The sequence below is a fragment of the Rissa tridactyla genome, chromosome 2, assembly GCF_028500815.1.
Source record: "Rissa tridactyla isolate bRisTri1 chromosome 2, bRisTri1.patW.cur.20221130, whole genome shotgun sequence".
Classification (NCBI taxonomy): Eukaryota; Metazoa; Chordata; class Aves; order Charadriiformes; family Laridae; genus Rissa; species Rissa tridactyla.
Genome location: NC_071467.1, coordinates 12,132,792 through 12,144,589, shown reverse-complemented (window position 1 = coordinate 12,144,589; position 11,798 = coordinate 12,132,792). Strand labels below are relative to the sequence as shown.

General features: G+C 47.2%; 1 protein-coding gene across 2 annotated transcripts; it reads right to left on the bottom strand.

Moving 5' to 3' along the window:
- Positions 1-2,956: 2,956 nt before the first annotated feature.
- On the bottom strand, positions 2,957-10,210 carry LRATD2 (LRAT domain containing 2). 2 transcript variants are annotated; one of them, XM_054193048.1, is made up of 2 exons: positions 10,103-10,210; positions 2,957-9,277 (listed from the first exon to the last, which is right to left on the bottom strand). In XM_054193048.1, exon 2 carries the CDS (start codon positions 9,270-9,272, stop codon positions 8,370-8,372), a length of 903 nt encoding a protein of 300 aa, XP_054049023.1. In that variant the 5' UTR covers positions 9,273-9,277; positions 10,103-10,210; the 3' UTR covers positions 2,957-8,369. The 2 variants fall into 2 exon arrangements, with proteins under 2 accessions (XP_054049023.1, XP_054049022.1); XM_054193047.1 differs by lacking the exon at positions 10,103-10,210 and adding an exon at positions 9,778-9,969 and having other exon boundaries at positions 2,958-9,277.
- Positions 10,211-11,798: the final 1,588 nt, after the last annotated feature.

Genomic DNA, 11,798 nt, shown 5'->3' with positions numbered 1-11,798 from the left:
GAAAGAAGTAGATGAGGCCTTTTTCAGTGGACAAGTGGAAGAAGCCTCATGATTGGAGGCCCTACTCCTCATGGAGGACCTGAACCACCCCAGTATCTGCTAGAGAGGCAACACAGCAGTGCACAAACAATCCAAGAGGTTTATGGAGTATATTGATGACAAATTCCTGACACAGGATTAAGGAGCCAGTAAGAGTAAATGCTCTCTGGAGCACACTTACAAGGAAGAATTGTTTGGGGATGGGAAGGTCTGGGCAGCCTTGGCTGTGGTTACCACAAGATAGGGTGGTTTACAATTTTCAGAGGCAGGAACAAGACAAAATAGCAGTATCACAACCTGGACTTCATGAGAGCAGACTTTGGCCTGCTTAGGGACCTGCTTTGAAGAATCGCATGGACACAGTCCTGGAGAGGAGGTTGATAACACATGGTTGGTGTTCATCAGTCACCTCCTCTAAGCTCCCGAATGGTCTATTTCTATGTGCAAGAAGTCAAGCAAAGGTGCCATGGATGATCAAGGAGTTCTTGGCAAACTCAAAACATTAAAAAAAAAAAAAAAGCATATAAGAGGTGCAAGTTTGCTTGGAGATGTCATCAGTCTCCATCATTGGAGTTATTAAAAATCTGACTGGATGGAGCCATGAGTAACCTGCTCTAGTTGCCCATGGTTTGAGTAAGAAGGTGAATTAGATGATCTCCAGAGGTCCCTCCCACCCTTAAGCACTAAGCAATCAGTCTTGCAAATTAAGACCTAGGCTGCCTGCCTTTATAAAGACAACCTGAGGAGGTGTCAGTGGTGGGCAGCCTTTCTTTATACAGCATCCTATAGATCTGAACATAGTTTCAGGATGGAGGAAGACTGAAAACTTATTTCCTTTGCTGCCTGGGGGCGATGGGGATTCAGCCTTCCTATCACTTCCAGATTTTGTGGTGTGAGGACTTTCAAGAGTGCTCTGCTGGAAGTGATCCACAGTGCAGAAAAGAGGGAACTGAAAAGAAAGCCTCTCTGCAGAAGTCCACCAGCTCAGAATAGACAGCCGGGAGTGCAGACACCACATCACAGTCCATGTCCCTGTAAACGACTTTTACAATAACCTATTTCTAGCTCAGGTGCATTCTGAAACGAAAGGGCACTGCAAATGTTCTTTTTAAAAAGCTCCTCTTTGGTATCTGAGGTCAGATACATTCTGGGAGCAGCCAGGAGGCTGAATCCTGCTTGCTGATCTCCCTCTCTATGGACACGTAGGCTGTGAGAGAAGTCATGAACTGCTTTACTTTATGTACCTGGAGAAACTTCTGGGTGAGAAAAAGTCCCAGAACCTAAAGATTCTGGAAACACTATGGTAAATAAATTAAGAAGAAAAAAAGATAATAATCAAGCCTCAGAGTTTAATGGCCTCCGGTGCTAGGTGGCAGCTGCGTGGGGATTTTCAGGTATTGATTCAGTCACCCAACTCACATTTTTAGTTCTTCATGTTCTTTTTTCAGATCTAATATCAGACACCTGAAAATTCAGGCACTCCTGCAGTCACACAGAGCACAGCTGGGTGCTTCATACATCTTGTTCAGAGTCACCTAAGTCCATGACAGAGATAGAAATTAAATGTTGTGGTGGAATCCCACCTGGGGCCCTGAGCCTTAAAAGCTGCTGTCTCTTTTATAAGAATTTGTCTCACTCTGTCACACCTGTGAGAAGGCTGTCAAGGACTGCTGCAACCCACAGAAAGGCTAAGATCTCCACCGGTACTTTCAGCAGAAGTCTTATCTTGTTACAGCTAAATTTCCTCAGGATGGTTTCACTCAAAGTATTCTTGCTTGAGCCGACTTGGTGCTTTGGTGTGAGATTCAAATAGCTCTTTCTGGTCAGGATCTCAGGGAGAAGTACAGTTTGTCTGTTGTATCCCTGTTTCCATCATTGTGGATGTGCACACAGTGGAAGGCTTTGATGAATTAAGAACCATTACTCTATGGATATAACAACACAATGAACCACAGAATAGTTACACTTGGGTTTGGGGCCTTAAAGATCCTCTAGTTCCAACCCCCCCTGCTACGGGCAGGGACATCTTACACTAGTTCAGGTGGCTCAGAACGCCATCCAGCTGTGCCTTGAACACTTACAGGGACAGGGCATCCACAGCTTCTCTGGGCAACGTGTTCCAGTGCCTCACCACCCTCACAGTAAAGAATTTCTTCCTAATATCAAACCTAATCTAATCTTTCAGTTTAAAACCGTTACCCCTCATCCTATCACTACACTCCCTGATAGAGTCTCTCCCCATCTTTCCTGTAGACCTCTTTTAGGTACTGGACCAGTCTATAAGGCCTCCCTAGAGACTCTTTCTCCAGGCTGAACAACATCAACTCTCTCAGCTTGTCCTCATAGGAGAGGTCCTCCAGCCCTCGGATCATCTTTGTGGCCCTCCGCTGGACCCACTCTAAGAGGTCCATGTCCTTCTTATGTTGGGGTCCCCAGAATGACCCTCATCACCTTCAGTATGAAACATCCCTGCACCTGCTGCAGGTAGAACACCGATCCCTGGAGCTTCCACGAAACAAAACATCACACAAACTGAACAGTTGTACAGATTTCCCCGAAACTCCCTGTGAGTTCTGATGATCTCTCGTTTCTCCCTCTCCCAGACACTACATCTGTTCCTTTAGCAGTTGCTGGCAGACAAGACAAGCCCGGGTGCCAACTAATACTATATGATCTTCTGCAGAATTCATTTTCCACTTTTAAAATTAAATTATGGGCCAGATCCTCATCGGATTTAATACAACTATTGCCTATTAAGCAGATGATGGTCTGGCCTTGCACAGAGGTTATTCTTCCTCTCTCTTTGGAGCAGGAACACAACCAAAGAGTTAGATTTTGATCTGACACGTGAAGCCAGTTGAAAACATTGATTGTTTTGTGTCTGATGCATCCATCATGAGAAATCGTTATTTTCCCAAAAAAGCTGGGGAAAAACACACCATTCAAAAAAACAAAGAAAAGAAAGAAAGGTTGTAAAAGATACTATAAATCTTTTATTTCTTTTTAGTTACTATGCAATGCCCTTCATTTTGAAGGAAATGGTACAATCAATGATCTGTACTTCTTTCTCAGGAAAAGAAGATATTTGCACTAACAATTCAACATTTACTGACAAAAGACAGCTTACAGAAAACGCTCATGGTCGGGGGGGAATAATCATAGTTCGTGATTACACTTGTTATTGTGGATGATTCCATCAAGTGTTACAATGTCAGGAATTTCAAGTGTGCATTTAAAGAAAGCTTCTAATTCAATATTAATGCAAAAGAAACATCTAAACCACTGGTGTTTGAAGCCACCCCAATTTCTTCCTATCCACAGTTTAAAAAAAAAAATCTAATCTGAAAATCTAAGCCCATCATACAATACACCTGGCCTTATCACTGCACGTTGATTTATAAGAATAGTGAACACATACTCAATTAACGATAGATTTCTTACAAATAGAAACTGCGGTTGGAAACAACGTATTTCCTACCTCTACTTAGTTACTAGTCTCTGATCTGTTATACAAAATTAAAATTGTGCTTTCAAAAAAATATTTGTTCCTACGTGGCTGTTAGAATTATGGTTGGTGCTGTTAATTGTCAGAAAAGCACAGGTGGGAAACCACTCGACAACACACTTCACACACCCAAGGACAGACCTTTGGTAAAACTTAACCAAAGGAGAAGAGAAAAAGAAAACCACTATTACATTCAAAATCTGAAATATATTCATCACATAATATTACCTATTTTTGTACTGAGAGAGGAATATTGAATTTAAATGAACAAAACTTAAGAAGTTTGCCTAGGGTTTCATTAGACAAAACAACTGAAAGTTTACTTCCATAGCCTAGGGTCTTTCAGTCTGAAGAATATATTTTTCCAAGTAAGAAAACATAGTTTTTGAAGTATTTTGGGGGTATTTTCCCTCCCTACCCTGCAACTGCCTACTGTGTTGGCCAGGTGAGCTCTGGAGAGTTGCTGTAATCAATACTTTGCATTCACACAGAATCAGGGAGAACTTGAAATAGTCTTCAGCTTATGTCCTTGTTCACTGCCATGGAAGGCGAATGTCTAAATTGTGTTTTTAAAATTACTCAATCAAGGCATAATTGTAGGTTTTACTATAAAGCCTTTTCCAAGACATTCTTTGCATCTAACACAGCAATACTCCAGGGAAATAAGACTGCTCATCTACATTTCCAAGCTGGAGCTACATTTACACATCTGGGGCTTACTTAGTCTTGCCAGCCTTAACACATGCATAATGATATTCATGGCAGTCATCGTATCAGTAGCAGTAGGTATGCCCAAATGAGTAAATTCATATAGATGATTAAGTGTTTGCACAATCAAAGGGCTTTTAAAACAAATGATATTTAACTTTATATGCTAAAAACGCAAGGGAAAGTTCGAGCATGACAAGACAAAGATACCAGAGAACAGTCTGCAGCACGATCATCAGCTTAGTTTATAACTACTGTGTAATACACCTCTCACCAAATCAGGGCAGCTCCTGGATTTCCAGAGGGAAACTGGGGCCAAAGTTTGGGCTGGATTCCACGAGCCTTGTTTGCACAAGAGGCCCTTTGAGAAACAGCTTTCACAGCACTACTTGTTCTCCCCCAGTGATTATGCAACCTCAGATCCTCCATCCCTCCACCAGAGACCCCAAGATTGACATGCCAGGCCCTTATTCACAAAGAAATGTAAATATACACTTAACTTCAAGCACATGAATAGTCTTATTGATTTACCAAGTGGCTCCTGGTAGGGTCTACTCACAACTTCAAACTCCAGTATAGGCTTAGGACCTTTGCTGAACCAGAAGTTCTGCAGAAGGATCGCACCTGAATTTCTATATGTTACAGAAGAAGATGCAGAGAAGAGCACTTTTATCTATTCTTTTCCCCTCTCTTCTGTGATCCACACAAAAGTCTTGAAGTAGACACATACACAAAAAAGTCTGTTTTTCTGGGAAACCTTTTTCTTTAAAAATCAAGCTCTAGAAATCCCAGCCTAAACTGCAGACAGTAACTGAGTACAATACAGCAAAGACAAGAAACTAAGCAGTTGTGACGTGCTTCCACAGCAATTCCTCTTCTCACATCCAGCTCGTTATGGGTCTGTGGCTTTAAAACCAGGCTGCTTAGAAACACTTGCAGTGGTGTTTAGTAGCACCTATTAAATAACACTTCCTAACCAACAGGTAGGGAAAACAGACCCGCCTGTTAAAGACGCAACAGTTGCATCTTTATCTGCTGGAATAAAATCTCTGGATGGAGGAAGCCCCCTTCCAGACTAAACAAAAAAATTCCAGGCTTCACCCCCCTCTTCTACTTTTGCACTTAATGGAATAGCAGGAGACAGAATAAACCCCCAAACATAGCTTGCAGAGAAATTTAAGGATTCCAAATATCTATTTATTTTTTTCTTTAAATACTGAACACCTGTGTTCAGTAGGTGTCAGAGGAGCATATAGGTTTTCCAACACAGCAGAATGCGCTGTCTCACTGCTTTGCCGTGAGACAAGCTCCCCCTTCCCTCTCCGTCCTGGCAAAGCAGTGCAAGCTCTGGGAACCTTTGCTAAGGCCCTGTGCCTGGGGGAATTTATCCCAAAAGGCATGACTGGTACAGGGAAGCACGAAGATCAGCACAAGACACGATTTCAGTTGGTTAAAGAAGTTTTGCTCTCCATTCCCAAGCAGATTTGGTCCTTCCTTTTTTTTTTTTTTTTTTTCCTTTTTATAAAGCAAAAAGCAAAAAAAAGACAACAGAAAACAAAGCCAGACTATGCAGGGTATCTCCGAAGGAGAAGAATGGCTAAGTGTCACAGTTCTGATGTTTTAGACACAAGGGAAAAATATTTTCACAACTATTTTACTGTTTAGTACCCTGTAGATACATAATATTTGACATTTATAGCAGTTTCTATACTTTATGACCTAGAATATACTTTAGATCACTAATGAAAAATAAACCCATTCAGAGGACTGGAAAATAATGTGCATAACAACTTACTTTCAAATGCAAGGTTATGAAGGGATTTTTTTTTTTTTAACTTTCAAAAATATCTGTAAGAAAATATTATTTTACATACCTATATTACACAGTGAAATAAACTTTGTTATGTACAAGGTTTCAGTACGAAAGAAACCGCAGCCAGACATTTACTCATGGTTTAGATAATCTCAGTTGTCTCATATCAGTCAGTACAACAGAGAGATTCTCCTTCACTCTTTTTCGGACTATTTCAGTGATCATTTCAGCTTTTAGTGGTTACTAGTAGTTGTATAAAACTTGTGTGCAGACATCCACATATTAACCCCATTACAGTTAGATATGGGGAGTTATTATGCTCTCAAAGCAAGGTTGCACATCTGCTTGGCAACCACAGTAACTTGAGTATTAACTCAATTGCATATTGGAGGAAAAAAAAGAAGAGAAACTTAGTGCAAACACCTGAGCTATAGCATTCTAACGGAGCTTGTTAAACTCTCCTTTGGATCTGGGTATTTCACAGCCACGAAAGCATGGGAGTCGTTAAGGAAACTGTGTATGGTGTATTTGCATAACCCTAAGAGTTATTTCTCCTCCTGAAGTGAGGATGAAGTAGTCTTTCACAGGTTTTGCCTCGCTTGTGAACTTTAGGCAGAAAACACACCACCACAATCTACTTGGCTCATATCGGCAACGTTGCTTCATATAGTCCTAACTAAGCAAAAGCCGGTATCTACCTATTCTTAAATGACAAACTTTGCTCCCGTCTCAGGGGTGGAAAGGACGTGAAGTACTTTGCTATTTGTGGTGTAACTGTAAACAATGTGGGGAAGACGGTATTAACTATGCTTCAAGTTCACATCACACAGTTAGTTTCCATTATTTAAATGAACTCAAGCTTATCTTCAAGTTCACCTCATCACCATTGTGCTTTAAGGGGAAGGAATTTTGCATGAGAAACTGCCTCCAAATCAGTGTTTGCTCACACACTTCAGATCCCAGGACAAAGATCTGACAGTGCTGCCTGTGCGGGAGACCAGTTCAAGAGTTGAAAACAAGTTCAGGGAATATTCGAGGCAGGCAGCGCCACGCTCCCCCTCCCCTCCTATTTAATGAGGGACTTGTGCAACAACTTTGGAGGCATGTCCTCTCCATTTCTCTAATGCTATAGCTCAGCTGCATACCATAAAAATTAGGAAAAATGGAAACAATCCCTAATAAAGAGGAAATTGCTTTGCAGTAAGGAAGGAAAGAAGGAACACCCAAATCCCCTGCCTGTGATGCCTTCCAGCCTGTGCTCCCTCCCATCACAGCTGTGTTTACTGTGGTGCAGAACCTGTGACGTGGTCACGGCCAGGAGCACCCAGCCAAGAGGCCACACTCTCAAGGGACAGCTTACTCAAGACATACTCTTGCACATGAGCAACCTGCTTCTCTGCCTGGATGTACAGCAGATGTAACTGGGAGCTCTACCATTTGCTTTAGGGGAAGCCAGGCAGCCTGGAACAAGCACTGGCTTAGCTTGGGATCTGCCTGTGAGAGTCCCAGCACACACCAACGTACAGACTCCTTTATCAGGGTCACAAACTTCCTCCTCCCCTGGGACCGGTCAGCAGCAAATACATCTTCTGTCCTCAAAGCCACACACGGCTAGCAAAGGAGGAGGTCCCCCAGCCCACTTGCAAGTTCCTATCAATTAAGAAGGCAGCAGGCACATCAAACCCATTTCATTAAAATTAGTGGAGATTTCTCCCCTATGCCTTTCTGAGGGGCTGGCTACCAAGCCATGAAGCCTTGCAGCAGGCAAGCAAGCAACTCGTTGCAATACCAACAGGAGCCACAACTGATGGGAAACAGGGGAGGAGAAGGGAAAACAATATCCTCACGCTTCTCAGCTACCAAACTAATCATGTGCTCCGAGCTACGTGGCCATGTCCTGAAAGTTGTTGGTTCCTTCTTAATAGTATTAAATACTCTTAGCTTCTGCTGATAAGTAGATGTCAAAGGCATTTAGCATCTCGTAGGGTCAGGCCTACTGGCAGATGGTGGAGGGAAAGGCTATGCATGAAGAGGGCCGAGAGGAAGGGAAAGAGTTGGGAGTGGAGAGGGGTAGAATTGCCCTGAGTTTTATCCTCTACAAATGAGTCAGTGGTTTTATCATCAAGCACTGAAGGAGTTAAGCACTAAAGCACAGACACTTAATCAGCTTTCCCCCTTCCTTTCACATGTGATTGGAATGAAGCTGCACCAAAGCGGCCCAAAGGGCTTATAACAGCTCAATTTCGCAGCCTTCAGTTTTAATCCCCATCACCCAGGCTAAGCAGCATGGTGGTGCTGAGGCTGCTACTCCACAGCAGTCCGAGCACCTGGATGATGATGATTATGGTCTTCCTCCTCCTCTTCCTCCTCCTCTGCAGCCTGCAGGTGGCTGGAGAGCTCCTGGATCACAGCAGCCCTACCAATCTGGTCATTTCTCCTCTTCTCCATAATCAGATCCTCCAGGCTCTGAAACTCCAACGTGTGGCTGCGCTTGTCACCCAGCCGGATCTGCAGTCGGTAGGGCTGCTTGCCTATGCGCAGCTCCCCGCCGATTTTAAACTCCCGCTTGCCGTACCGGCACCAGGCAGCGAAACACTCAGAGTTTCTCCAGCTCAGGTCTCGGTCCTTGCAACCCACCTGCTCCAGAGCGTTGCGCACCACCACAGCTGGGCTGAGGGGTTTGTAGCGGTACAGCTTGTTGGCAATGCGGCCCCGTCTGCCCTGGCTGGCGTCGGTGAGGAAGCTGTTCACCACCTCCAGCCTGTGCAGGTGCACAACTTGAAAATCCCCCACGTAGACCACCCAGTGCGGATACTGGGCCTGGCACACAAATTCCACCAGGTCACCCGGTTTGCACCGATTCAGCAGGTTCTCTGGGGTGTAGGTGCTCAGGTGTCCCCCGCCTCCTTCATCACCCTCCTCCGGCAGCGCGTCCTCCTCAGAAAAGCTCTTCTGGTAAATACACTCATCCCGGTAGTAGACTGAGCACTCCACCTCGTGCAGCTGGGGATCGTAGGGCTGCAGCGCAGGGTTCTCCCCCCCGAGGTCGTGCACCGAATCCTGCTGCTGTTCCAGCTCATCGTCATCATTCGAGAAGATGTAGGAGACCCCGATCCTGGGCCCTTCATCCCTGTCCATACCCGTCGGGTCGGCCGTGGGAACTTCCTTGTAGTTCAGATGGGTCAGCTTCTCCACCTGGTTCCCCATGCCCGCTGCAACGACAGGACGCACGGCGGGGCCATGAAAGCAGGCACGGGGTGAGCGGCTCCCGGAGGAGCACGGGGGTAGCGGAGCACGGTCCCGTCCCGCCCCCCCCCCCCCCGCACCCCACCCCACCCCTCCCCGCTGCAGCGCAGCCCCCGGGGGTCGCAAGAGCCCCTTGGGGAGGGGCGGCGGTGGCCGCCGGCCTGGGGGGTGCGGACTCCCCACTACCTGTACGGAGGAAGGCGAGGCGGCACCGCCACCTGTGCGGCGGCGGCGAGGAGGAGGAGGAGGAGGAAGGCGGAGGAGCCGCCGGCAGGCACCGAGCTACCTGTTAAAGGGGGGGGGATGCTGCAAACACCGGGGGAGGTCCGAGTTGGGGACGGCCGAGCTGCGTCCCCCCCCCGCCCCGCAAGCCGCGCAGCCGGTAGCCGAACCGGAGCTACCGGCCAGGTGCCTTCCCCCACCCGCCTCCGCGCCCTCCCCCGGCACCGGGCGGCTGCAAACTTACCCGGCGGGGGAAGGCAGCGGGGCGGCGGGAGCGACTCTAGGGCGAGCGGGCGGCGGGTCTGGGCGAGCGGTGCGGCTGGATCATGGCCCCGGCCCGGCTCCGCGCTCCCCCGCGCAGCAGCGGCGCCCGTGCGCCGCGCTGGGGCCGTGCAACAAGCGCCGGAGAGGCACGGCCGAGGGGAGGGAGGCTGGATCCGGCTGCGGACGCCCCGGCGAGCGCTCAGCCCCCAGCATTTAAAGAGGCAGCTCTTTTTTTTTTTTTCCTCCTTTTTTTTACTTCCACCCCCCCCGCTTCTTTCCCCCCTCCCTTTTCCTCCTCCCCGCACCTTTTTTCCCCTCTCCTCTCTCCTACACGCCAAGCGCTGTGCTCCCCGCCGGGGCTGATCTGCGAGCGGAGGTCGGCGCCGCGGCTGCAAAGCTCTTCTTGGTGTGCAACACACTCACACACAAACTCACACACCCCCCCACACCCTCGCGCACGGCCCCTTTAAGGGAACGGTGCCATAAGCCAGCCCAAACCGCCAGTTTGGAGATAGGGGGGAGGGGGGAGTAACTGGGAGCCGGAGTTTGCCCGGGACAGCACCGAGAGGCGATGCAAAGCCTCGGTGCGGGGCCGTGGGAATCATCCCCGCGGCCGCGGAGGGGCGCGCAGCGGCGCGCAGCTGCGGCGGGGGACGCGGTCGCCCCGCAGCCCCTCTCCGCGGGGGCGCCGGGAGGTGCCTCCTTGGGGCCGCAAACAATACCAGGGAAGTTGTAAAGCGAACAAAATCAAAGAGCCCGGCTCTCCTGGGCTGGCTTAGTGCCTTCGATTCCTCCATGAGCGGAGCCTGTAATTAGTTTTATTAATTTCTTTTCTTTCCGACTCCAAGAGATCACTCTCTTTTTTCAATATAGAAGATTATGGTTCTTTCCCCCTGGAAAGGCATTATCAGAACTGGTGGGAATATTTTTCTTTCTATGTTTTGGAGAATGCAAAACAATATTCTGCTTTTTCATTAATGCCCAGTTAGTCTACTAGGTGGGTTTATTATTTGTGCTATTTTAACGTGCGCTGGTAAATCCATGCTGTTAAAATAGACTACAGAGATAATTTATGGGAGCTACGAGTAATGTCTTTAATTTTGTCTCATGTATTCCCTTTGTCTGTTGTCTTGTAATTTATAAACCCAACTGCACACCGCTGTTTTGAGGATTCGCTAAACAACGGCGAATGATGGAACAAATGTGGTGTTACCAGGGTGCTGGGCATTGCCCACGGGCTCAAAGAATATCTTCTCCATCAGATTATACGCCTCTGCGGTTTTAAATATAGACCTGCCCTTTGGGGTGGGGAGAGGAGCTGCTGCTGGGTCTGGGGAGATGCGCGTTCCACTGTGCTTGGGGTGGTGGGGCAGTTGCGGCAGGTGACAGGCAGCCGGATCAGGACCTTTTTTGCTTTGAATTCACCTGGTGGCTTTGTCTATGGGAGCATTTTAGAGAACTGAAAAGCACATCAAGGGTGCACTTTCGAAATACACCCCACCAGCCCCCCAACACACACGCACACTTTGGTTCTCATCCCGGGGTGGTTTCAAACAGTGCACACACATTCCTTTTGCATTCGGTGAAACTAGATGTGCTTCAGATGCAGGATTGGACCCAGGCTGGTTGGGTACACCTCCAAAATGTGTTTAATGTCGAGGTCATTTTTTCAGCCCTTCCTGTTTCACTCTACAGTTCCTCTCCTCTACAGCTGCTCTTGGACAAAAGAGGGCCCTGCTTCATAGTCAGAGCTTTGTGAAATCGGTTCAGTAATTAAGGATGAGCATGTGCAGAGGTAAGAGTATCCTAAAAGGTGGAACTAGACTGAACATAGAAGTGACTTTTTCGTGTTCTCCCATTTGCATTGAAAGCTGTGTCTCAGCACCATACCTTACTATCTTTGGAGCATTTTTATTTCTTGGCTAAAACCGTCTGGCAGCCCTGTGTTGAAGTTTCCTTTTGAATCTGCTGCAATGTGCGGAAAGTTGTGTCTGTGCAGGA

Bases quoted from the DNA above. Each gene is read 5' to 3' on its own strand.
- LRATD2 (XM_054193048.1), bottom strand. From the start codon at position 9,272: ATGGGGAACCAGGTGGAGAAGCTGACCCATCTGAACTACAAGGAAGTT.